Source organism: Moschus berezovskii, chromosome Y, assembly GCF_049115385.1.
Source record: "Moschus berezovskii isolate FMDL1 chromosome Y, NW_MosBer_1.0, whole genome shotgun sequence".
Taxonomy (NCBI): Eukaryota; Metazoa; Chordata; class Mammalia; order Artiodactyla; family Moschidae; genus Moschus; species Moschus berezovskii.
This window is the reverse complement of record NC_142489.1, coordinates 54101853-54127585: the sequence shown is the minus strand read 5'-3', so window position 1 is coordinate 54127585 and position 25733 is coordinate 54101853. Positions and strand designations below refer to the sequence as shown.

The window sequence follows — 25733 nt, the reverse complement described above, 5'->3', positions numbered from 1 at the left end:
TATTACTTTCGTTTCTCGCCTAGTGTTACTTTGGTGTGTTCTTGTTTTTTCTCGCGTAGTGTTCCTTTGGTGTGTAATGCGGCTCTTGTTTTTACTCGCATAGTGTTTCTTTGGTGTGTGATGCGGCTTTTTTCCGTTGGTTTGGGACTGCTGCTGCTGCTGCTAAGTCACTTCGGTCGTGTCCGACTCTGTGTGACCCCACAGACGGAAGCCCACCAGGGAAGTCCCCCGTCCCTGGGATTCTCCAGGCAAGAACACTGGAGTGGGTTGCCATTTCCTTCTCCAATGTGTGAAAGTGAAAAGTAGAAATGAACTCGCTAGAAGGCAATGGCAAGCCACTCCAGTACCCTTGCCTAGAAAATCCCATGGATGGAGGAGCCTGGTAGGCTGCAATCCGTGGGGTCGCTAAGGGTCGGACACGACTGAGCGACTTCACTTTTCACTTTCACACATTGGAGAAGGAAATGGCAACCCCCTCCAGTGTTCTTGCCTGGAGAATCCCAGGGACGGGAGAGCCTGGTGGGCTTCCGTCTGTGGGGTCACACAGAGTCGGACACGACTGAAGTGACTTAGCAGCAGCAGCAGCAGTCATGTGGAAGTTTGCTTTGGTTGCTGGCGAAATATTGCCTTGGTGCGGCTTTTTTTCTCTCCACTTGGGGCCGCTAGTGTTGCAGAATGTTGCTTTGGTGAATAATGCGGCTTTTTTTCGGTTGCCTTGGGCCTGTTGGGCGAATTGCCTCTTCGGTGTGTAATACGTGTTTTTTCTCCTCGCTGGGGTCTGCTAATCGTGCAGAAGGTTGCTCTGGTGTGTAATTCGGCTTTTTTACATTGGCTTGGGGCTGGTCGTTGTGCGGAATGCGGCTTTGTGGGTAACGCGACTTTTCTCCCTCCGCTTGGGGCTGCTGCTGCTGCTGCTGCTAAGTCGCTTCAGTCGTGTCCGACTCTGAACGACCCATAGACGGCAGCCCACCAGACTCTGCCATCCCTGAGATTCTCCAGGCAAGAACAATGGAGTGGGTTGCCATTTCCTTCTCCGGGCTGAATGTTGCACTGGTGTGTAATTCGGTCCGCCCCCGCACCCCCCCACCCACGTTGGCTTGGGGCGGCTAGTGCGCTAGACTGTTGCTTCAGTGTGCAAACCGGCTTTTCTCCCTTGGCTTGGGGCTGCTAGTTGTGGGGCCTGTTGCTTTGGTGCGTAATCCAGCTTTTCTCTCTCGGCTTCCGGCTGCTAGTCGTGGGATATTGCTTTGCTGTATAACTTAGGTTTTCTCCCTTGCCTTGGGTGTGCAAATTGTGCATCGCGATGTAACAGCCGAGGCTCCGTTTGCTTTCACGTGCACTTCTTTAAACAGTTTTTCTCCGAGATAGTGACAGTAGTTGGAAAACTTAACCAATATACCTAACCATTTTACTTACATGACTTTAAAGTTTTCAAATGTCGAACGGTTGATTATTTTAACAAAAACGGTCAAATTTTAATGTTCGTAAAAGTTAACATTATTCAGTTTGGCGCCATGATTCTTACTCTACCACAAAAGCCCACAGGTTAAATTTCCCTCAAGAAAGTATTTTATTCTTTTGTGGCTTTTATGACTTAGTATTGCAGAAGTTTTTGAATGTAAGTGTATTTTAAAGATTACTTGTAGGGTAATCAATATAAACGTGAGAAAATGGAGGAAATTTGAAAATCTGTTTAGTATATTTTATGCACATGTTATAATACTTAGATACAGTATTTAGGTTTTAATGAATGAAACCTTTAAATAGTGCAGCTCAAAAGAGATTTACAGCAGCCGTCTAATGTAATTTAAACTTCCAGGCTTTTGTCATCTGTAAAAAACGTCATTCGTTAGTTCAGCGCTTGTTTTCCTTTTTGCGTTACAAGTTTCCTTGTCTTTTTAGTAAACATTTTTTAAAGTTAAGTGTTTTTTTTTTTTTTAATGACACTTGAACATTTTGGCTCATGATTAGTTTTTTGGCATGTTTTTTGCCACCTAACAGTAAAACGATGGAAGCAGATAGGCCTGGAAAACTCTTCATAGGAGGCCTCAGTGCTGAAACAACGGAGAAGTCTCTTGAAGCTGATTTTGGGAAATACGGTCACATTATGGAAGGTAACTGTAGAATCAATATACATTAAGTCGTTAAAGCATATGTATACTTTGAGTAGTTTGAGATTTTTTTTTTTAATTGATTAAGCACTTGGCAGTCAGTGAAAGGGTCTCCTCTTACTGAAAATGGAAGAAAAGAGTGCTTTTAAAATGTACTAATGGTCCTGGGACATGAAATAGAATAAGATATGGTAATTGTAGAATTATTGAGATTATTTACTGTTAGTTTTTAAAATACTAGAAGTTATACATAAAAATCAAATTGTGTGGTGTTTTTATATCATATATAAAATAATATATAGATTTTTGTTGCTTTTAAGTAACTTTCAAAAGTTTGTACTCTATTGATAACATTCAAGTATGTTAAAGGGGTCTTATGAGAAAGCGTCAAAGGAGTGATTATTTTGAAAACAATAAAGTTCAGTTTTATGTGACATTTTAAATTAAAAAGATTTATGTCTATTACAGTTCTCTTGATAAGGGATCGGAACACAAACAAGTCGAGAGGCTTTGCTTTCATTACTTTTGAGAGCCCGGCAGATGCAAAGGATGCTGCCAAAGGAATGAATGGAAAGGTAAGTCTTAATAATGAATGTTCTTCATCTAGTACTCTTTATAGATTTCTTTATTGTTACAATAGTATAATGCTCTGTAAGGCTTCACTCTCCTTTTTGTCACATAAACACTGGATCCTCTGGTTGGGAAGAGATTGAAGTTAATACCCAGCAGTAACAAAATAGATTAAATCTGTCTTCTATTAGCATTCAAGTGTAAACACAAATAGGTTTTAACCTTCAGCACTCTACCGGTATTCCATTCTGTATTTTAAGTCTTGGCATTTTCTATTTAAGTCAGTCTTCACTGTTTCCGTGTTACGAATAAAAATTTGTCCCTTAGAGGCAGAACTGTTTTTAAACATTGGAGAATTGCTTTACAATATTGTGTTGGTTTCTTGCAGTCTATCAGCATGAATCAGCCATAAGCATCCCACTTCTTTAGCTAGTTACAGAGCACTGTGTTTGCTCCAGGATTTCCCCCTCTGTGGATTGTTATATTAAATAAAAAAGTCTATTTCCCCCATTTTGTATTGTGGGTCACGGGCATTTGTACTCATGATATCCTGTTAATTGTTAAATTATCTCTAAAACTTCTACATTCCCTTAGTGTGACTACATTAATTCCCTATTATCTATAGTTATGGTTCTAGTATATTTCAGGCATGTGGCACAAGCTGACCCTTGTACTTTCATTTTTCAGATATGGTAATACCTAAAAGTTAAGTTTGACCCAGCTTTGGGTCACAGAGGTAAAGTTTCCTTGAGACTACTTGATGGTAACTAATTGCTGTTTTTTAATTTGTTCTAGTTGTCTAGCCACAGGAACATGTAATCTGAAATTACACTTGAATTATTCTTTATTCAATAGGTGTTATATTGTAAGGCATTGATTGTATTTAGTAGCTGACTAATGGTTATGGATGAGACAAAGTATTTATTTTCTTGAGCACTGGTATTCTAGGGTGAAGGGAAAAGATGTACGAGAGGAAACATTAATTTCACATGCAGAAATGTTAAGGAAAATGAAGTAGTAATTTTGGTAGAGCTTATTGGGTTTTGGATACTATTTTTAGGTATATCTAGGAATGTAAGCTAAATCCTGCGTTGGGAAGGAGGCAGTGCATGAATTTGTGGAAAATATTTTGAACCAAAAAATAGAAAATAAGACCTAAGATGGGAAAAAATGGCTTTTGAGGCTGATTATATTGAGCTAGAGCCCATTTCAGCCAGAAGTCCTGGTAGGAATTTAGGATTTAAAATTATTTTCCAAAAATAATATGAAATAACAAGAGTCTATATAGTATGATTCCTGCTGGGTTTTCAAAACTCCCTTTGGTCTCTGTAAAAGATTAAGGCAGATATTGGAAGATCAATTAAGTTTAAGCATTTCTGAAAAATATGAAGTAGCATTACGGTAACTATTTGGGAACACAAAATAAAACAGTTGTGTAAGGCAAGAAATGTTAAAGACCAAATAAGGACCCTAGTTTTAAAAAAGAAAAAGGAAGAAAATTAATAGAACTAGAGTAAATACAGAGCAGCACTTATATTGAGAAATTTTCTTTATGTTTGTGTCTAATAGAACAAATGCTAAAATGTAATTATGATAGGAACAATAATTTTGAGTAAATACTGTAAGTAATATGCATGCTTTTACATACCCTTGGGAAACAAATTTTAAATGGAAAAATTACTAAAATGAAGCACGTTACAGAAAATAAAAATGTGTGCTTTTTCATGGTAATGGAGAGATACACATCTTTTAATACCAGAGAACCTTTCAGGAAATTCTGATAGTAAATGCATATGCTTTGTGGTGGATGACTTACGAAAGGCAATTGCCAATTAAGTCATGTTCATCATGTGGAAGGACACAGTCATTTCAGGAAAAAAATGTTTGCTTTTGGGGAAAAAATACTGATTTAACTCATTACAACAATAAGTTAAATTTTATGTAACATTAGTGATGCTGTACTTAATCTTTTAGTTTTTGGATGGAAAAACAATTAAAGTAGAACAAGCCAATAAGCCATCATTTGAAAGTGGTGGTAAACTGAGATCTCAACCTCCTGCAAGAAAAAGGGGCCATCCGAAAAATCTAAGATGTGAAAAAGGAGGAGGAGCAAGAGGGCGTGTGTCTCAAGGAGGACACTTTGGTAATGTATTAAAATATAAGGATGCCATAGCACTGAAAACCTGTTAAGTTTGAACATCTAGTAAACCTTAATTTTTATTGCATTGGTAATGAGCAGAATAATCGATAAGAATATATTAGGTGAGAAATTACCATTCTTGATAATCAAAATTATTTCTAAGTTGTAAAGAATTGTCGTAGTTTTAAAATTACGTATGTGCAAAAAATGTTTATCGTCTTACAGGGACATCACTTAAATTTCGTTAAGTTTTTTTTAACCATTGTTATTGATGCCTCTTTAAGAGTTTTTCTACAGAATTCATTTCTGTTGATCATACATTAGAATTTTCCAGCTTACAGCAAATAACTTTATTTAAAGAATTAAAACTACGTTGATATACTTTCAGAGTAGTCCTACTGTATTGTAAAAAGTACTGGATAATTTTCAAGATTACATAACAGATAACCACAGTTCAGGGGTGAAAATTCCATATTTTTGGACTGACCTTATAGTGTTTGTCTTGAGCATAAATGTGCAGACAAATCTATGCAAATATCCACTGTCATTTTGATATGGTGCTTTTGTTCCTGGGTTCTGTTGTAGTATAATTTGCATTTTGGAAAAGTTGTCTTTGATGCAGATGTAAAAGCATCTGTTTTGTATGTATATTTACATACAAAACATATATATTTACATGTTTGTGTGTGTTAGAGAACAGTGAGTTATTGAAAATGGTAATATGAGATTTTCAAAGAAGTTTTTACTTGGTAAGACAGAAGAAGGGAGTCACTTTCCATTCATAAACTTCCATATATTTAACGAACTTTGTCTCTTCTACTAACAGTAGCAAATCTTTAAAAAATTTCACTTCTGGTTTTGACAACCAGATGTGCCATTTTTAGAAAATCTTAAGTTCAATTACAGCGTGTGTTCATTATAAGATCACACAGCCCTGTTGTTTTCTCAAGAGATGAGGGGAAAAGTTTACTAGCTTATACTCTGCCAAGTGTAATTGGAATATATCTGTCAACATTTTTCTAGTTAGATAAAAAGATAATTTTTCATTGCATACCATGTATTTTTAACGTCTTTTAAACTTGAACAGAACATAGCCTTTTACTCAAAATTAACACTAAAGGTTATGCTTGAACAAAACAGAATTGATCTGTGTGAATTCAATTATAAGCAGGATTTTTTGTTTTTTATCGAATTATATATGTATCCATGGTTGTTTGAAAAGTTGCATATTTTCCTATAAAAGGTGTTGTTTGTATTTTTAGGTGCATATTTTTATTGTTTTGACTTAATTATTGTTACATTTTATTTATTTGAAGTATAGTTTATTTAAAAGAATGGATTAGTTTCACTTGTGCAACATTGGGACTTAATATTTGGATAGATTCAAGTCAATGTATATTTCATGTAAAATATTCTCTCTTTCTCTATGAGGTACAAATAGCTTTGGGACATGTTTTTTTTTTAATTTACATTATTGTATTGGTTGTCCCATACTTGGCATGAATCCACCCTTGTGTTCCCAATCTTGAATGCCCCTCCCACATCCCTCCCCATATCATTCCTCTGGGTCATCCCAGAGCACCAACCCCGAGCTTCCTGTATCTTGCATCGAACCTAGACTGGCAATTCATTTTACATTTGATAATATACATGTTTCAGTGCCAATCTCCCAATTCATCCCAACCAGCCCTGTGTCTCTATTGCTGTCTCACACACAGGGTTATCGTTATTGTCTTTCTAAATTCCCTATGTATGTGTTAGTATCCTGTATTGGTGTTTTTCTTTCTGGCTTACTTCACTCTGTATAATAGGCTCCAGTTTCATCCACCGATTAGAACTGATTCAGATGCATTCTTTTTTTATTATGTTAATTTTAATTGGAGGCCAATTACACTATTGTTTTGGTTTTGCCATACATTGACATGAAACTACCCGGGTGTACATGTGTTCCCCATCTTGAACCCCCGTCCCACTTCCCTACGCATATCATTCCTCTGGAGCATCCCAGTGCACCAGCCCCGAATATCCTGTATCATGCATGGAACCTAGACTGCCGATTAGTTTCACCTACGATGATATACATGTTTCAGTGCCGTTCTCCCAAGTATCCCACCCTCACCCACGGGGTCCGTAACTGGTGTATATATCTGTGTCTCTTTTGCTGTCTCGTATACAGGGTTATTGTTACCATCTTTCTACATTCCATATATGTGTGTTGGTATACTGTACTGGAGTTTTTCTTTCTGGCTTACTTCACTCTGTATAATAGGCTCCAGTTTCATCCGCCTCATAGAACTGATTCAATTGTAATTTTTTTCCCTTTTTTAATATTTTTAAAAAATTTTATTTGGAGGCTAATTATTTTACTATATTGTATTGGTTTTGCTATACATTGACATGCATCTGCCCTGGGTGTTCATGTCTTTCCCAACTTGAACCCCTCTCCCATCTCCAACCTATATCATTCCTCTGGGTCATCCCAGTGCATAAGCTCCGAGCATCCCGTATCATGCATCGAACCTGGACTGGAGATTCATATCACATATGATAATACACATGTTTTAATGCCATTCTCCCAAGTCATCCCACCCTCTCCCTCTCCCTCAGAGTCCATAAAACTGTTCTGTATATCTGTGTCTCTTTTGCTGTCTCACATACAGGATTATTGTTACTATCTTTCTAAATTCCATATATATGGACTAGTATACTGTATTGGTGTTTTTCTTTCTGGCTTACTTCACTCTGTGGAATAGGCTCCAGTTTCATCCACCTCATTAGAACTGATTCAAATGTATTCTTATATATATATTGTTTTAACTGGAGGCTAATGACTTTTGAATATTGTATATGTTTTGCCATATGTTGACATGCATCTGTCCCGGGTGTACATAAGTTCCCCATCTTGAAACCCCTTCCACCTCTGTCCCCATATCATCCCTCTGGGTTATCCCAGAGCACCTGTCCCGAGCATCCTGTACCATGCATTGAACCTGGATGGCCGATTCATTTTCACATATATTAATATACATGTTTCAATGCCATTCTCCTACATCATCCCCCCTTGCCGTTTCCTACAGAGTCCATAAGATTGTTCTATATATCTGTGTCTCTTTTGCTGTCTCGCATACAAGAGTTTCATTAAAATCTTTCTAAATTTCATATATATGTGTTAGTATACTGTATTGGTGTTTTACATTCTGGCTTACTTCACTCTGTATAATATGCTCCATATTCATCAACGTCTTTAGAACAGTTACAAATTGCTTCTTTTTTTTTATTTTTTAAAACAATTTAATTGGAGGCTAATTTACAATATTGTATTGGTTTTGCCTTTCATTGATATGAATCTGCTCCAGACATACATGTCTTCCCGATCTTGAACACACCCTCCCTCCTCCATCCTTATATCATCCCTCTGGGTCATCCCTGTGCCCCAGCCCAGAGAATCCTGTTTCATGCATCGAACCTGGACTGGAAATTCATTTCACATATGATAATATACATGTTTCAGTGCCATCCATCCATATCATCCCAACTTCGCCCTCTCCCACAGAGTCCATAAGACTGTTCTATATATGTGTTTCTTTTGCTATCTCGCATAAAGGGATATTGTTACTATCTTTTTTAAATTCCATATAAATGTGTTAGTAAACTGTGTTGGTGTTTTTCCTTCTGGCTTACTTCACTCTGTATAACAGGCTCCAGTTTCATCCACCTCATTAGAACTGATTCAATGTTATATATATTTATATATATACATATTTATATTTAATTTTAATTGGAGGCTAATTATTTAAAATATTGTATTGGTTTTGCCTTACATTGCCATGAATCTTCCCTGGGTGTACTTGTGTATCCCATCTTAAACCCCTCTCCCACTTCCATCCACATGTCATTCCTCTGGGTCATCCCAGAGGACCAGCCCCAAGCATCCTGTATCATGCATCGAACCTGGACTAGCTATTCGTTTCTCATATGATAATATACATGTTTCAATACCATTCTGTGAAATCATCCCACCCTCTCCCTCACCCACCGAGTCCATAAGATTGTTGTATATATCTGTGTCTCTTTTGATGTCACGCATACAGGGCTGTTTTTACCATCTTTCTAAATTCCATAGATATGCGTTAGTATACTGTATTGGTGTTTTTCTTTCTGGGTTACTTCCCTCTGTATAATAGGCCCCAGTTTCATCCACCTCATTTAGACTGATTCAAATGTATTCTCTTTTTTTTAATCTTAAAAAGAAAAAACAAACTTTACTTAGAAGCTAATTAAAATATTGTATTTGTTTTGCCATACTTTGACATGAATCTGCCCTGGCTGAACATGCATTCCCCATCTTGAATCCCCCTCCCGCCTCCCTCCTCATATCATTCCTCTGGGTCATTCCAGAGCACCAACCCCGAGTTTCCTATAAGATGTTTCGAACCTGGACTGGCAGTTCGTTTCACATATGATAATATACATGTTTCTATGCCATTCTTCCAAATCACCCCACCATTTCCCTCTCCCACAGAGTCCTTAAGACTGTTGTATAGTAACAGTAACAGATATCTGTATCTCTTTTGATGTCACACAGACAGGGTTATTGTTACTATCTTTCTAAATTCCATATATATGCTTTAATACACTGTATCGGTGTATTTCTTTCTGGCTTACGTCACTATGTATAATAGGTTCCAGTTTCGTCCACCTCATTAGAACTGATTCAAATGTGTTACTTTTTTTTATCTTTTCTGAAAAATTTTAATTGGAGGCTAATTAGTCTACAATATTGTGTTGTATTTGTCTTACATTGACATGAATCCGCCCCGGATGTACATGTGTTCCCCATCTTGAACCCCCCTCCGACCTCCCTCCCCATATCATCCCTTGGGGTCATCGCAGTGCAATAGCCCCGGGCATCCTGTTTCATTCATCAAACCTGGGCTGGGGATTTATTTCACATATGATAATGTACATGTTTCAATGCCATTCTCCCAAATCATCCCAAATTTGCCCTTCCTTCAGAGTCCATAAGACTCTTCTATACATCTGTGTCTCTTTTACTGTCTCGCATACAGGGTTATGGTTACCATCTTTCTAAATTCCATAGATATGTGTTAGTGTACTGTTTTGGTGTATTTCTTTCTGGCTTAATTCACTGTGTAAAATATGCTGAAGTTTCATCCACCTCAGTAGAAGTGATTTAAATGTATTCTTTTTTTTTAATCTTTTCAAAAAATTTTAATTGGAGGCTGATTACTTTACAATATTATATTGGTTTTGCCATACTTTGCCATGAATCTGCCCTGGGTGTACCTGTAATTCCCATCTTGAACCCATCTCCCTCCTGATAATATCCCTTTGAATCATCCCAGTGCACCAGCCCTGAGGAATCTGTATCATGCATCAAACCTGAGTGGAGGAGATTCATTTCACCTGTGATAATATACATGTTTCAATGCCATTCTCCCAAATCATCCCTCCCTTGCCCTCTTCCTCAGAGTCCATAAGACTGTTGTATATATCTGAGTCTCTTTTGTTGTCTTACATATAGGGTATCGTTACCATCTTTCTCAATTCCATATATATGATTAGTAAACTATATTGGTGTTTTTCTTTCTGGGTTACTTCACACTATAATTGGCTCCAGTTTCAACCACCTCATTAGAACTGATTCAGTGTAGTCATTTTCTAAATTTTAACTGGAGGCTATTTATTTTACAATATTGTAGTGTTTTTGCCATACATTGACATGAATATGCCCCAGTGTACATGTGTTCCCCATCTTGAACCCCCTCCCTCTTCGCAGTATCATTCCTCTGGGTTTTCCCAGTGCACCAGTCCCGAGCATCTTGTATCATTCATTGAACCTGGACTGGCAATTCGTTTCACATATGATAATATACATGTTTCTGTGCCATTCTCCCAAATCATCCCACCCGTGACTTCTCCCACAGATTCCATAAGACTGTTCTATATATCTGTGACTCTTGCTGACTCGCGTACAGGGTCATCATTACCATCTTTCTAAATTCCGTATAAATGTGTTAGTATACCGTATTGGTGTTTTTCTTTCTGGCTTACTGCTCACTGTATAATAAGCTCCAGTTTCAACCACCTCATTCCGTCCGTTCCGTTCAGTCACTCAGTCGTGTCCAACGCTTTTACGACCTGTGGACTGTAGCCTACCAGGCTTCTCCGTCCATGGGATTCTCCAGGCAAGAATACTGGAGTGGGCTACCCTTTCCTTCTCCACTGATGCAAATGTATACTTTTTCTAAAAAAATATTTTTATTGGAGGCGAATTACTTCACAATATTTTATTGGTGTTGCTGTACATTGACATGATTCTGCCCCGAGTGCACAGGTGTTCCACATCTTGAACCCCCCACCCCCCGCCGAACTTCCCTCCCCATATCATCCATCTGGGTCAACCCAGTGCACCAGTCCCGAGCATCCTGTGTGATGCATCGAACCTCTACTGACGATTCATTTCCCATGTGATAATATACATGTTTCAGTGCCATTCTCTTAAGTATCCCACCCTCGCCCTCTCCCATAGAGTCCATAGACTGTTGTATATATCTGTGTCTCTTTTTCTGTCTCACATACAGGGTAATCGTTCCCATCTTACTAATTTCCATATGTGTGTGTTAGTATATTGTATTGGTGTTTTCATTTCAGGCTTACTTTAATCTGTATAATAGACTCCAGTTTCATCCGCCTCATTAGAAATGATTCAAATATATTCTTTTTTAAAATTTAAATTATAAGCTGATACTTTACAATATTGAATTCGTTTTCCCATACATTGACATGAATCGGCCCTGGGTGTACATGTGTTCCCCATCTTGAACCCTCCTCCGACCTCCCTCCACATATCATCCCTCTGAGTCATCCCAGTGCACCAGCCCCGAGCATCCTGTATCATGCATCAAACCTGACATGATTCATTTCACGTATGTCGGCATACTTGTTTCAGTGCCATTCTCCTAAATCATGCCTTGCTTGTCTCTCCCTCTGAGTCCATAAGACTGTTCTCTATATCTATGTCTCTATTGCTGTCTCACATAAAGCGATATTGTTACCATCTTTCTAAATTCCATATAAATGTGTTAGCATACTGTGTTGGTTTTTCTTTCTAGCTTACTTCACTCTGTATAGTAGGCTTAGGTTTCATCCACCTTTTTAAAACTGATTCAAATGTATTCATGTTTTATCGTTCATAAAAAAATTCAATTAGAGGCTAATTAGTTTCCAATACTCTATATTGGTTTTTCCATACACTGCCACGAATCCACCCGGTTGTACATGTGTCCCCATCTTGAAATCCCCTCACACCTCCCTCCTCATATCATTCCTCAGGGTCATCCCAGTGCACCAGCCCCGAGCATCCTGTGTCATGGATCGAACTTGGACTGGTGATTCTTTTCCCATATCATAACATACATGTCTCAATGCCATTCTCCAAATCATGCAACCCTTGGCTTCTCCCACAGACTTCATAAGACTGTTCTACATCTCTGTTTCTCTTTTGCTGTCTCGAATACAGGGTTCTCATTACCATCATTTTGAATTCCAATATATGTGTTGTATACTGTATTGGTGTTAATCTTTCTGGCTTACTTCACTCTGTATAATAGGCTTCAGTTTCATCCACCTCATTAGAACTGATTCAAATGTATTCTTTATATATGTATGTATGTATGTATGTATTTAATTTTAATTGCACGCTAATTGCTTTACCTGAATTGCTTTACAATATTGTATTGGTTTTGCCTTACATTGCCATGAATCTTCCCTGGGTGTACATGTGTTCCCTATCATGAACCCTGCTTCCACCTCCCTCCCCACATCATTCATCTGGGTGATCTCAGAGCAGCAGCCCCGATCATCCTGTAAAATGCATTGAACCTGGACTGGTGACTCATTTCCCATATGATTATATACATGTTTTAATGCCATTCTCCCAAATCATCGCACCCTCTCCCTCACCCACAGAGTCCAAAAGACTGTTCTATATATCTGTGTTTCTTTTGCTGTCTCGCATCCAGGGTTATCGTTACCATGTTTCTAAATTCTATATATTTGTGTTCGTATACTGCATTGTTTTTTTTTTTTTCTTTCTGGCTTACTTCACTCTGTATAATAGCTCCATTTTCATCCACCTCATTAGAATTGATTCAAATGTATCCTTTTTTTATCTTTTATAAACAGTTTTAATTAAGAGGCTAATTACTTTCCAATACTATATTGGTTTTGCCATACACTGACATGAATCCACCGGTTGTACATGTGTTTCCCATCTTGAACTCCCCTCCCACCTCCCTCCCCATATCATTCCTCAGAGTCATCCCAGTGCATCAGCCCCGAGCATCCTGTATCATGGATCGAAGCTGGACTGGCGATGCATTTCACATATGATGATATACATGTTTCATTGCCATTCTCCCAAAACATCCCTCCCTCACCCTCTCCCACAGAGTCCATAAGACTGTTCTATACGCCTGTGTCTCTTTTGTGTCGCATACCATGTTATTGTTTCCATCTTTCTCAATTCCATATATTTGTGTTAGTATACCTTGTTGGTGTTTTTATTTCTGGCTCAGTTCACTCTGTATAATAGGCTCCAGTTTAATCCACCTTATTAGAACTGGTTAAAGTGTATTCTTTTAATTGCTGAGTAATACGGCATTGTGTATATGTACCACAGCGTTATTATCCATTTGTCTGCAGATGGACATCTAGGTTGCCTCCATGTCCTGGCTGTTAAAAACAGTGCTGCATTGAACATTGGAGTACATTTGTTTCTTCCAATTCTTGTTTCCTCGGTGTGTATGCCCAGGAGTCAGATTGGTGGGTCGTATGGCAGGTCTATTTCCAGATTTTTAAGGAATCTCCCCCACTTTTCTCCATAGTGGCTGCACTAGTTTGCATTCCCATCAACAGTGCAGGAGGGTTCCCTTTTCTCCACATCCTCTCCAGCTTTTTTGCTTGTAGAATTTTGGATAGCAGCCATTCTGACCGGGGTGAAATGGCACCTCATTGTGGTTTTGATTTGCAGTTCTCTGATTAGAAGTGACATTGAGCATCTTTTCATCTGTTTGTTAGCCTTCTGTTTGTCTTCTTTGGAGAAATGTCTGTTTAGTTCTTTGGCCCATTTTTTGATTGGGTCGTTTATTTTTTCTGGATTTGAGCTACAGGTGTTGCTTGTATATTTTGGAGATTAATTATTTGTCAGTTGCTTCATTTGCTATTATTTTCTCGCATTCTGAAAGCTGTATTTTCACCTTGCTCATCGTTTCCTTTGCTGTGCAGAAGGTTTTAATTTTAATTAGGTCCTCTTAGTTTATTTTTACTTTTATTTCCAATATTCTGTGAGGTGGTTCATGGAGGATCCTGCTGTGATTTATGTCAGAGAGTGTTTTGCCTACGTTCTCCTCTAGGAGTTTATAGTTTCTGGTCTTCCCCTTAGGTCTTTAACCCACTTTGAGTTTATTTTTGTATATGATGTTAGGGAGTGTTCTAGTTTCATTCTTTTACAAGGGGATGACCAGTTTTCCCAGGACCACTTGTTACAGAGATTGTCTTTTCTCCATTGAATATCTTTGCCTCCTTTGTCAAAGATGAGGTGTCCATCGGTGTGTGGATTTATCTCTGGGCTCTCTATTTTGTTCCATGGCTCTATATTTCTGTCTTTATGCCAGTACCATACTGTCTTGATGACTGTGGCTTTGTAGTACAGCCTAAAGTCCGTTGGATTGATTCCCCCCTTTCTTCTTTCTCAAGATTGCTTTGGCTCTTCGATGTTTTTGTACTTCCATACAAATTGTAAAATTATTTGTTCTAGTTCTGTGAAAAATAACATTGGTAGCTTGATAGGGATTGCACTGACTCTATAGATAACTTTGGGCAGTATAGTCATTTTCACAGTATTGATTCTTCCAATCCACCAACATGGTATTTTCTCCATCTATTAGTATCCTGTTTGATTTCTTTCACCAGTGTCTTATAGTTTTGTATATATAGGCCTTTTGGTTTTTTTGGTAGGTATATTCCTAAGGATTTTATGCTTTTCGTTGGAACGGTGAATGGAATTGTTTTCTTAATTTCTTTTTCTATTTTCTCATTATTAGTGTATAGGAATGCAAGGGATTTCCGTGTGTTGATTTTATATCCTGAAACTTTACTATATTCATTGATTAGCTCTAGTAGTTTTCTGGTAGAGTCTTTAGGGTTTTTTGTGTAGAGGATCATGTCATCTGCAAATAGTGAGAGTTTTAATTCTTTTCCAATCTGGAATGCTTTGATGTCTTTTTCTGCTCTGATTGCTGTGGCCAAAACTTCCAAAACTATGTTGAATAGTAATGGTAAGAGTGGCCACCCTTGTCTTGTTCCTGACTTTAGGGGAGATGCTTTCAAGTGTTCACCATTGAGGATAATGTTTGCTGTGGGTTTGTCATATATAGCTTTTATTATGTGGAGGAATGTTCCTTCTATTCCCACCTTCTGGAGGGTTTGTATGATAAATGGATGTTGAATTTTGTCAAAGGTTTTCTCTGCATCTATTGAGATAATCATACAGTTTTTATTTTTCAGTTTGTTCCTGTGGTGTATTACATTGATTGATTTGCGGATACTGAAGAATACTTGCATCCCTGGGATAAAGCCGACTTGGTCATGATGTATGATCTTTTTAATGTGTTGTTGGATTCTGATTGTTAGAATTTTGTTAAGGATTTTTATATCTATGTTCATCAGTGATATTGACCTGTAGTTTTCTTTTTTTGAGGTATCTTTTTCAGGTTTTGCTGTTATGGTGATGGTGGCCTCATAGAAGGAGTTTGGAAGTTTACATTCGTCTGCAGTTTTCTGGAAGAATTTGAGTAGGAGAGGCGTTCAGTTCAGTTCAGTCACTCAGTCGTGTCCGACTCTTTGCGACCCCATGAATCACAGCACGCCAGGCCTCCCTGTCCTTCACCAACTCCCAGAGTTCACTCAAACTCATGTCCACCGAGTCGGTGATGCCATCCAGCCATCTCATTCTCTGTCGTCCCCATCTCCTCCCACCCCCAATCCCTCCCAGCATCAGACTCTTTTCCAGTGAGTCAAGTCTCGCATGAGGTGGCCAGAGTATTGGAGTTTCAGCTTTAGCATCAGTCTTTCCAATGAACACCCAGGATTGATCTCCTTTAGAACGGACTGGTTGGCTCTCCTTGCAGTCCAAGGGACTCTCAAGAGTCTTCTCCAGCACCACAGTTCAAAAGCATCAATTCTTTGGTGCTCAGCTTTCTTCACAGTCCAACTCTCACATCCATACATGACCACGGGAAAAACCATAGCCTTGACTAGGCGTACCTTTATTGGCAAAGTAATGTCTCTGCTTTTTAATACACTATCCAGGTTGGTCATAACCTTCCTTAGCTCTTCTCTAAAATTTTGGTAGAATTCATCTGTGAAGCCGTCTGGTCCTGGGCTTTTGTTTGCTGGAAGATTTCTGATTACAGTTTCCATTTCTGGGCTTGTGATGGGTCTGTTAAAGATTTTCTATTTCTTCCTGGTTCAGTTTTGGAAAGTTGTACTTTTCTAAGAATGTGTCCATTTCTTCCAAGTTGTCCATTTATTGGCCTGTAATTGCTGATAGTAGTCTCGTATGGTCCTTTGTATTCCTGGGTTCTCTGTTGTGATCTCTCCATTTTCATTTCTAACTTTATTGATTTGGATTTTCTCCCTTTGTTTCTTGATGAGTCTGGCTAATGGTCTGTCAACTTTATTTACCCTCTCAAAAAAAAAAAAAAACAGCTTTTGACTTTGTTGATTTTTGCTTTGGTCTCTTTTGCATTTATTCTGCCCTGAGTTTTAAGATTTCTTTCCTTCTACTCACCCTGAGGTTGTTAATTTCTTCCTTGTCTCATTACTCTAGGTGTAGAGTTACGTTATTTAGCTGACTTTTTTCTTGTTTCTTGAGGTATGCCAGTATTGCTATGAAGCTTCCCTTTAGCACTGCCTTTACAGTGTCCGAGAGGTTTTGGGTTGTCATGTTTTCATTTTCATTCGTTTCTGTGCATATTTTGATTTCTTCTGCGATTTTTTGATTACTCAGCAGCGTGTTCTTCAGCCTCCATGTGTTGGAATTTTTAATAGATTTTCTCCTGTAACTGAGAGCTAATGTTACTGCATGGTGGTCAGAAAAGATGGTTGGAATGATTTCAATTATTTTGAATTTACCCAGGCTAGATTTATGACCCAGGATATGATCTATCCTGGAGAAGGTTCCGTGTGCACTTGAGGAAAAGGTGAAATTGATTGTTTGGGGGTTAAATATCCTATAGGTATCAATTAGGTCTAACTGGTCTGATGTATCATTTAACGTTTGTGTTCCCTTGTTAATTTTCTGTTTAGTTGATCTATCCATAGGTATGAGTGGGGTATTAAAGTTTCCGACTCTTATTGTTTTATTGTTAATTTCCCCTCTCAATTGCTAGCATTATCTTACACATTGCGGTGCTCCTATGTTGGGTGCATATATATTTATAACTGTTATGTCTTCTTGGATTGATCCTTTGATAATTATATAGTGTCCTTCTTTTCCTCTTTTCACAGCCTTTGTTTTAAAGTGTATTTTATCTGATATGAGTATTGCTACTCCTGCTTTGTTTTGGTCTCTGCGAGGAGTATCTTTTTCCAGCCCTTCACTTTCCGTCTGTATGTGTCCCTCGTTTCGAGGTGGGTCTCTTGTAGACAACATATATAGGGGTCTTGTTTTTGTATCCATTCAGCCAGTCTTTGTCTTTTGGTTGGGGCATTCAACCCATTGACATTTAGGGGAATTATTGATACCTATGATCCCGTTGCCATTTACTTTATTGTTTTGGGTTCGAGTTTGTACACTCTTTCTGTGTTCTGTCTAGAGAAGGTCCTTTAGCATTTGTTGGAGAGCTGGTTTGATGGTGATGAATTCTCTCAGCTTTTGCTTGTCTGTAAGGCTTTTGATTTCTCCTTCATATTTGAATGAGATCCCTGCTGGGTACGGTAATCCGGGCTGTAAGTTATTTTCTTTCAACACATTCAGTATGCCCTGCCATTCCGTCCTGGCCTGAAGAGTTTCTCTTGAAAGATCAGCTGTTATCCTTATGGGAATCCCCTTGTGTGTTATTTGTTGTTTTTCCCTTGCTGCTTTTAATATTTGTTCTTTGTGTTTGATCTTTGTTAATTTGATTAATATGTGTCTTGGGGTGTTTCACCTTGGGTTTATCCTGTTTGGGACTCTTTGGGTTTCTTGGACTTGGGTGATTATTTCCTTCCCCATTTTAGGGGAGTTTTCAACTATTATCTCAAGTATTTTCTCAGGTCTGTCTTTTTGTCTTCTTCTTCTGGTACTCCTATGATTCGAATCTTGGTGCATTTGACATTGTCCCAGAGGTCTCTGAGATTGTCCTCGTTTGTTATAATTCGTTTTACTTTTTTTCCTCTCTGTTTCATTTATTTCTGCCATTCTGTCTTCTAGCTCACTTATCCTATCTTCTGCCTCCGTTATTCTACTGTTGATACCCTCCATAGTGTTTTGGTCTGATTTATTGTGTTATTCATGATATATTGACTCTTATTTATTTCTTCTAGGTTCTTGTTAAACCTTTCTTGCATCTTCTCGATCCTTGTCTCCAGGCTAATTATCTGTAACTCCATTTTGTTTTCAAGATTTTGGATCACTTTCACTATCATTTAGAATTCTTTATCAGGTAGATTCCTGTCTCTTTCTCTTTTGTTTGGGTTGGTGGGCATTTATCCTGTTCCTTTACTTTCTGGGTATTTCTCTGACGCTTCATCTTGCTTATATTGCTGTGGGTGGGGTGGCCTTTCCGTCTTCTGTCTGTTTGTGGAGTTCTCTTTATTATGAAGTTTCCTCTCTGTGGGTGGGATTGCACGGTGTGGCTTGTCAAGGTTTTCTGGTTAGGGAAGCTTGTTCCGGTGTTCTGGTGGGTGGGGCTTAATATCTTCTCTCCGGAGTGCAATGAAGTGTCCAGTAATGAGTTATGAGATGTCAGTGCGTTTGGAGTGACTTTGGGCAGCCTCTATATTGAGGCTAAGGGCTATGTTCCTGTGTGGCTGGAGAATTTGTGTGCTGTGCTCTGGAACTTTGTGTGCTTGCTCTGGAACTTGTTGAACCTTGGGTAGTGCTTGGTTTCAGTTTAGGTATAGAGGTGTTTGATGAGCTCCTATCGCTTAATGTTCCATGGGGTCAGGAGTTCTCTGCTGTTCTCAGGATTTGGACTTAAGCCTCCTACCTCTGGTTTTCAGTCTTTTTCTTGCAGTAGCCTCAAGACTTCTCCATCTGTCACTTCCAAAGCCGTTCCCTCTGTTTTAGCTTCTTCTGTTTGCTGGTCTCTTCAGTGTCTAGCTTCTGCCCTGACACAAGGGGGCGGTGGTGGACACTTTTTTAGGCTCACGTTCAGTCGTGCTGTGGGGAAGGAGGAAGTCTGCAAACAGATATCACTGGCATTTGTGGGGAGTGCTCGCAGTCTCGGCCACACTGGGTTTGCCCCCGCTCACAGCGTGTGTACTTTCCCTCTCTATACTGCTCAAGCTCTAGGTTGCTCTGCCAGGAACTGTCTGAGGCAGGCCCTGGGTAGCATGCACTTCCCAGGTCAAAGCCGCTCAGGTTCAGGTAGTACTCCTCAAAGGCGCAGACTTGGTTGGGCCTGCGTTTTGGGCCCTTCCCCAGTCCGAGCAGCTCAGGTGGGCAGGTGTTTGGCTAGCACAGTCGCTGCGACTTATCACCTCCCCGGGCCCTGCTTCTCGGTTTTCTGGGTATACAACTGGCGTACCCTCTCAGGCTGTTGTCAACCGTCCAGAATCCCAAGAAAACTTGGTTATCATCGAAGCCTGCTTGCAGTTTGGTAGATGATGCCTCTGTGCGGCCTTGATTGCCCCCTTAAACAGCTCTGCTTGCCCTCTCCTGCCTGTCTTGGTGGGGGATTGGCCATCCGCAGCTGGCTAAGTTGCTCAGTCCTTTGTTCTGTGAGCAGGTCTGGTGGTGTCTTAGGTTTGGGCTTTTTGCCTTTTTGCAGGATATCTATCCCACAGTCTGCTTTGCTATCTCAAGTTAGCTCCCTCAGATTGCCCTCGGGGCCTTCAGGTCCGGTCCTTACTCTAAGCAATGCAGCCCGCATCTCCCTGCCAAGCCCCCACTTGCTAGTGGCGGATATGGACGTCTGTGCTGCTTCTTCACTGGGAGTTACCATTGGGCATGTAATCTGTGGGTTTTAATTATTTATTTATTTTTCCTCCCAGTTATGTTGCCCTCTGAGTTTCCAAGGCTTGCCACAGACTCGCCAGTGAGAATGTTTCCTGGTGTTTGGAACCTTCTTTCTTTTTTTAGACTCCCTTTCTGGGACAGATCTCCATCCTTACCTCTTTTGTATATCCTTTCGAAGACAATGGGCTGATTTTCTGGGTGCCTGATGTCCTCTGCTGGCATTCATAAGTTGTTTTGTGGAATTTACTCAGCGTTCAAATGCTCTTTTGATGAATTTGTGGAGGAAGTGGTCTCCCTCTTCTGTTCCTTCGCTGTCTTAGGACCGCCACCCTATTGTGTTACTTTTTTAAAAAGCTTTTTTGATACCAGAATAGTATGAATTATTATCATTTTCCTCCAAGTGTGTTTAAAAATTTATTTTATCCTGGTTTTTCTCCACCTCCTTTATTCTCTTCAGACTACTATCACAGCAGTGGTTCTTGACTCATTTCGTAAATTTTTCAAACTGAATTGTACTAACTGATGTATCATTTGAGGGATTAGTTTTATTGGTTTAGGCAAATACGAATGCTGAAGACAATGGTAGTTCTTTAGTAAATATCTATAAACAGTAAGCGAAACTTAATGTTTATTCTACTTAAAAGATTTCACTGAAATACAGGTGATAATGGATATAGTCGCAATATGAGCTCTTCAAGAGAAACTTATCCACCTAAAAGAGGACCATCCTCAAGATGTGAAGGTCCTTCTCCTAAAAGATCTGCTCCTTCTGCTCAAGGGCGAACCAGTAGTGGAATGAAAGGACAAGGTAAACGCTATATAATATAGGGACTGTTGTTTCTTAGTAAAAGTGAGCAATTTTAAAATGAATGCTTAACTTTAAGATGCACATGTTTACTGATCACTAGTTTATTTGTTGATTCACAGCTGGAAAATAATTCTTTAGCATCTAATTTTAGATGTGTAGTAGGTGATTAACATAGAAGTGGGGAAGACATTTCCTTTAAATCTAAAAGTGAAAGAGGAGAGTGAAAAGGTTGGCTTGAAGCTCAACATTCAGAAAACGAAGATCATGGCATCTGGTCCCATCACTTCATGGGAAATAGATGGGGAAACAGTGGAAACAGTGTCAGACTTTATTTTGGGGGGCTCCAAAATCACTGCAGATTCTGATTGCAGCCAGGAAATTAAAAGACGCTTACTCCTTGGAAGGAAAGTTATGACCAGCCTAGATAGCATATTAAAAAGCAGAGACATTACTTTGCCAACCAGGGTCCGTCTAGTCAGGGCTATGGTTTTTCCCATGGTCATGTATGGATGTGAGAGTTGGACTGTGAAGAAAGCCGATTGCCGAAGAATTGATGCTTTTGAAGTGTGGTGCTGGAGAAGACTCTTGAGAGTCCCTTGGACTGCAAGGAGATCCAAGCAGTCCATTCTGGAGGAGATCAATCCTGGGTGTTCATTGGAAGGACTGATACTAAAGCTGAAACTGCAATACTTTGGCCACCTCATGCGACGAGTTGACTCACTGGAAAAGAATCTGATGCTGGGAGGGATTGGGAGTGGGAGGAGATGGGGACAACAGAGGATGAGATGGCTGGATGGCATCACCAACTTGATGGACATGAGTCTGAGTGAACTCTAGGAGTTGGAGATGGACAGGGAGGCCTGGCGTGCTGTGATTCATGGGGTCGCGGAGAGTCGGACACGACTGAGCGACTGAACTGAACTGAAGCTTGCTAGAGAATTCCTCAGAATTTTTTTTTTTTTAAGTTGCTAACATTTGCTGCTTAGTAGGAGTTTTCATGTAGTTTCAAGGTCAAGTATTTTTATGAAAACTAATATCCTATGAGTCAGCATTTTGGAATGTAGAATCGTTTAGCTCTGTTATATTGTCTACCTGGTTCATGTAATTATAAACATTAACTGAAATTTGCCATATTAACTTTAGTTTGGATTCTTGACATATTTTTACTTTGTTGTTTGACTCCTGGTACAGTTAAAAACTTTGAATCACTATCAAATTGTCATTTTATGTATAGACTATTATTGAAGCCAAGTGTAATATGGTATTGATTTCAAAATAGTAAAGAAGTTGAGAAAACTAAAGTTTCACTAGACTATTAGCCCAGTAAGCAAACAAAACAAGAGAAGTCTGACCACCAGGAATTAGTAAGAATTAGCACAAGAAGTGAACATTATTTATGGGAATTAGTTTCCTGTTTTGGAAGAGGCAGCATTTTTCAAGTGCGCCCTTTATTACTAATAAGTAGTTGAACTCAAAAGCACTATTGTTTAGAAAGGTCAGTAATTCAGGTTGCGGTTTATGTTAAATTTATCACCGTTAGGAGAGAATCAGCTACTTTGTGATTGAATATGTGATAATAGTTTCCAAAAATTAATTAGATTTTACTCAAGTTTTGAGAGATTCTATTAGTTGTAATTTAAGGATTATGCAAAATGTACAGGGAGCAGATGATGTCAGAAAATAAAGTGTTCAGGAATTACATGTATAAAGCAAACTAAATGTGCATTAATGGGATTTTATAAGTAGTTTTTTTTAATTGTTTTGGAGAGAGGAAAGATACCAGTCTTTTGATTTTTTTTTTCTTTGAACTATTACTCTCAATTCTGAGATACTTATGTAAGCATTTTAAAATTAAAGGTCCAGTATTGCGGAGAGAAAATTACAGAGGAGGTCCTCATAGAGAGCCAATGTCTTCTCGGAGAGATAACTGTGTGTCACCAAGAGATAATGGTTGTGCTACTAAAGAGAGGTAAAGAAAAATAAAATACATGCATTTTTAAGTCATAGTTCATTTTGTTGAGGTAAAATTTATCTAACAAAATTTTAAAAGTGAACAATTCAGTAGCATTTAAAATACTCAGAATTCTACAACCACTCTCTCTGTTCAGTTCCAAAATAGTTAATCACCCCAAAACAAAATCCATAAGCAGTTGCTCCCATTTTTATCCTCCTGTATCCCTAGTAAACACCCACCTATATCATGTGTCTGTAAATTTACCTAATCCTGAATATATCATACGTTCACTGTAGCCTGCCAGGCTCCGCTATCCATGGAATTCTCCAGGCCAGAATACTGTAGTGGGTAGCCATTCCCTTCTGCAGAGGATCTTCCTGAGGGATTGAACCCTGGTCGTCCGCATTGCACTCGGATTCTTTACCAACTGAGCCACCGGGGAAGCCCTAACAATATGTGACCTTTAATATGTGGCTTTTCCATTAGTGTGAGTGTTTTCAAAGATAATCCTTGCTGAAGCATGAGTCAGTACTTCAGGTTTTGAGTGGGGGTTAACACCATTGTATGTATAGTTAACATGGTTTGTTTATCCATCTTTGCAGTTAATGTGTACAAACATTGGAGTGCCTGTTTTCAATTCTTGGTGTAAACTCTGAATTGGAATTCCTGGGTCGTACAGTAACTTCAGTATTTTAAGGAACCGTTCATCTCCATAACTGCACTGCTGCCATTGCAAGAGACTCAGGTTCAGTCCCGAAGTGGGGAAGATTGCCTGGATGAGAAAACAGCAACTTACTGCAAATTCTTGCTTGGAAAGTCCCATCAATAGAGGGGCCTGGTGGGCTACAGTCCACAAGGTCTCTAAGAGTCTGACACAGCTTTATATTTCTACCATGCACACACAGGATTTCAGTTTCTCTGCATGTTCACAAACACTTGATGTTTTATATTTTATATTAAAAAATATCTCTCTATATATATAGCCTGTCTGCTAGGTGCAGAGTAGATATCTCATTCGGATTGAGAAACTGTATTTCCCTAAAATACAATTATGTTAAGCAGTGTTTTATATTCTTGTTCATAATTATATATCTTCCTTGAGGAAAAGTATATTGAAGTCCTTTGCACATTTAAAACTTTCTTTCTGAATTCTTATCATTTAATTTTGTTTGTTTGTTTGAAGTTTCTCAGGCAGAGATTATTCAAGTTCGCGAGACACCGAGGATTATGCTCCACCGTCTAGAGACTATGCATACTGTGATTATGGCCATTCAAGTTCTCCAGATGATTATTCCTCTAGAGGACATAGGTACTATAAACAATTCTGTTTTTAATCAAATAACTTATGGAAATGGTTAATTATAACATTAATTCTCTTAAATGTAGTGATCGTGATGGCTACGGTGGAAACCGTGATAGAGATTATTCTGAACATCGAAGTGGAGGCTCCTACAGGGATTCATACAAGAGTTATGGTAAGAGTACAGTTACAGCTTACAAATGACAAAATTAGATTTGACATGCTAGATCTACATCATTTACTCAAGTTTACTTCTATTTTCTCAGAAAATAAAATGTAATTTCTACCTAATTGATTGGTTTGAAGGTCTTTGAATTATTTTTGATCTGTCATTTCAAATGATATGAAGGATAATTTGGCAGCTCACATTTTTTAATCACAAAAATTATTGTAACATTTTTAAAAGCAACAGTGCTGTTGAGAGTATGAAGCATAGGAACATTATGAAGTTCAAAATTTTAGTCTTTTCCAAAAAATTAACATTTAAACTCCTGCTAAGTCACTTCAGTCGTGTCCGACTCTGTGCAACTCCATAGACAGCAGCCCACCAGTCTTCCCGGTCCCTGGGATTCTCCAGGCAAGAACACTGGAGTGGGTTGCCATTTCCTTCTCCAGTGCATGAAAGTGAAGTCGCTCAGATGTGTCCGACTCTTAGCGACCCCATGGACTGCAGCCTACCAGGCTCCGCCACCCATGGGGTTTTCCAAGCAAGAGTACTGGAGTGGGTTGCCATTGCCTTCTCAACTACTGGAACTAAAAAGTACTGCTGTTTTAAATAAATGTGAAAGCCCCTTCACCACTGCTGCTAATTCATATCTTCACCACAGAGGCAGATAAAGGCTATCCTTTCAAAGATTTAGTACTTTACAGTCATGTTATAGAAGTAACGGGAAAAGTTTTATAATTTTATCAATTACTGATTTCACAGGGGACTCCCGTGGTGCTCCATCAAGAAGAGGTCCACCTCTGAGTTATGGCAGAAGCAGTCGCTATGATGATTATAGCAGTACAAGAGACAGATATGGAGGAAGTCGGAAAAGTTACTCAAGCAGCCGAAGTGATACCTACTTAAGTGGTCGTGACCGTGGCGGAAGACAAGAACCAGGGTTTCCATCCTCCAAGGATAGGGTGTACCCTCCTCCTCGTGAGTCATACAGTAGCTCAGGTTGTGAGGCTTCCAGGGGAGGTCATGGGGGGAGCCGATCTGAAAGAGTAGGCAGAAACAGGTACTAAAAATGTTTTCTTGGCATGGGAAAATTTTTTGTGAGTTTCTGTTTTAACTGGTACTTGAGTATTGCTGAAGAAAACCGTTGGTTTTGGAGGGAAGAGCTGTAAACTTTCACCTCCATGAATTTTCAGATAAATTGAAAAATAGAATTATTCAGATAAGTTGAAAAATAGAGTTATTCAAAGTAATTTCATACTTGTTACTGCTGGTTGAAAGATAGAAGTTAAAATTTTTAAATTTAATGTCTAAATTTTCTGAGTATGTTTTGTAAAGTGTTATTGTTTATTTTACTGGTGGGTTAAACGAGCATAAAAACACTTGTTTCTTGTTTAGAAGGTGAATTGTGCTGTTTGCTTAAAGTTTCCCTTTGTAGTC

At 38.9% G+C, this 25733-nt stretch overlaps 1 protein-coding gene across 2 annotated transcripts; it reads left to right on the top strand.

The window, feature by feature from the left end:
- The first annotated feature begins 2008 nt into the window (after nucleotides 1-2008).
- LOC148773121 (RNA-binding motif protein, X chromosome-like) lies at nucleotides 2009-25733 on the top strand. Of its 2 annotated transcripts, none has more exons than XM_088834434.1 (8): nucleotides 2009-2114; nucleotides 2580-2686; nucleotides 4656-4824; nucleotides 20730-20876; nucleotides 22734-22845; nucleotides 24014-24139; nucleotides 24217-24305; nucleotides 25059-25733. In XM_088834434.1, exons 1-8 carry the CDS (start codon nucleotides 2009-2011, stop codon nucleotides 25361-25363), a joined length of 1161 nt encoding a protein of 386 aa, XP_088690560.1. In that variant the 3' UTR covers nucleotides 25364-25733. The 2 variants fall into 2 exon arrangements, with proteins under 2 accessions (XP_088690560.1, XP_088690561.1); XM_088834435.1 differs by having other exon boundaries at nucleotides 20730-20882.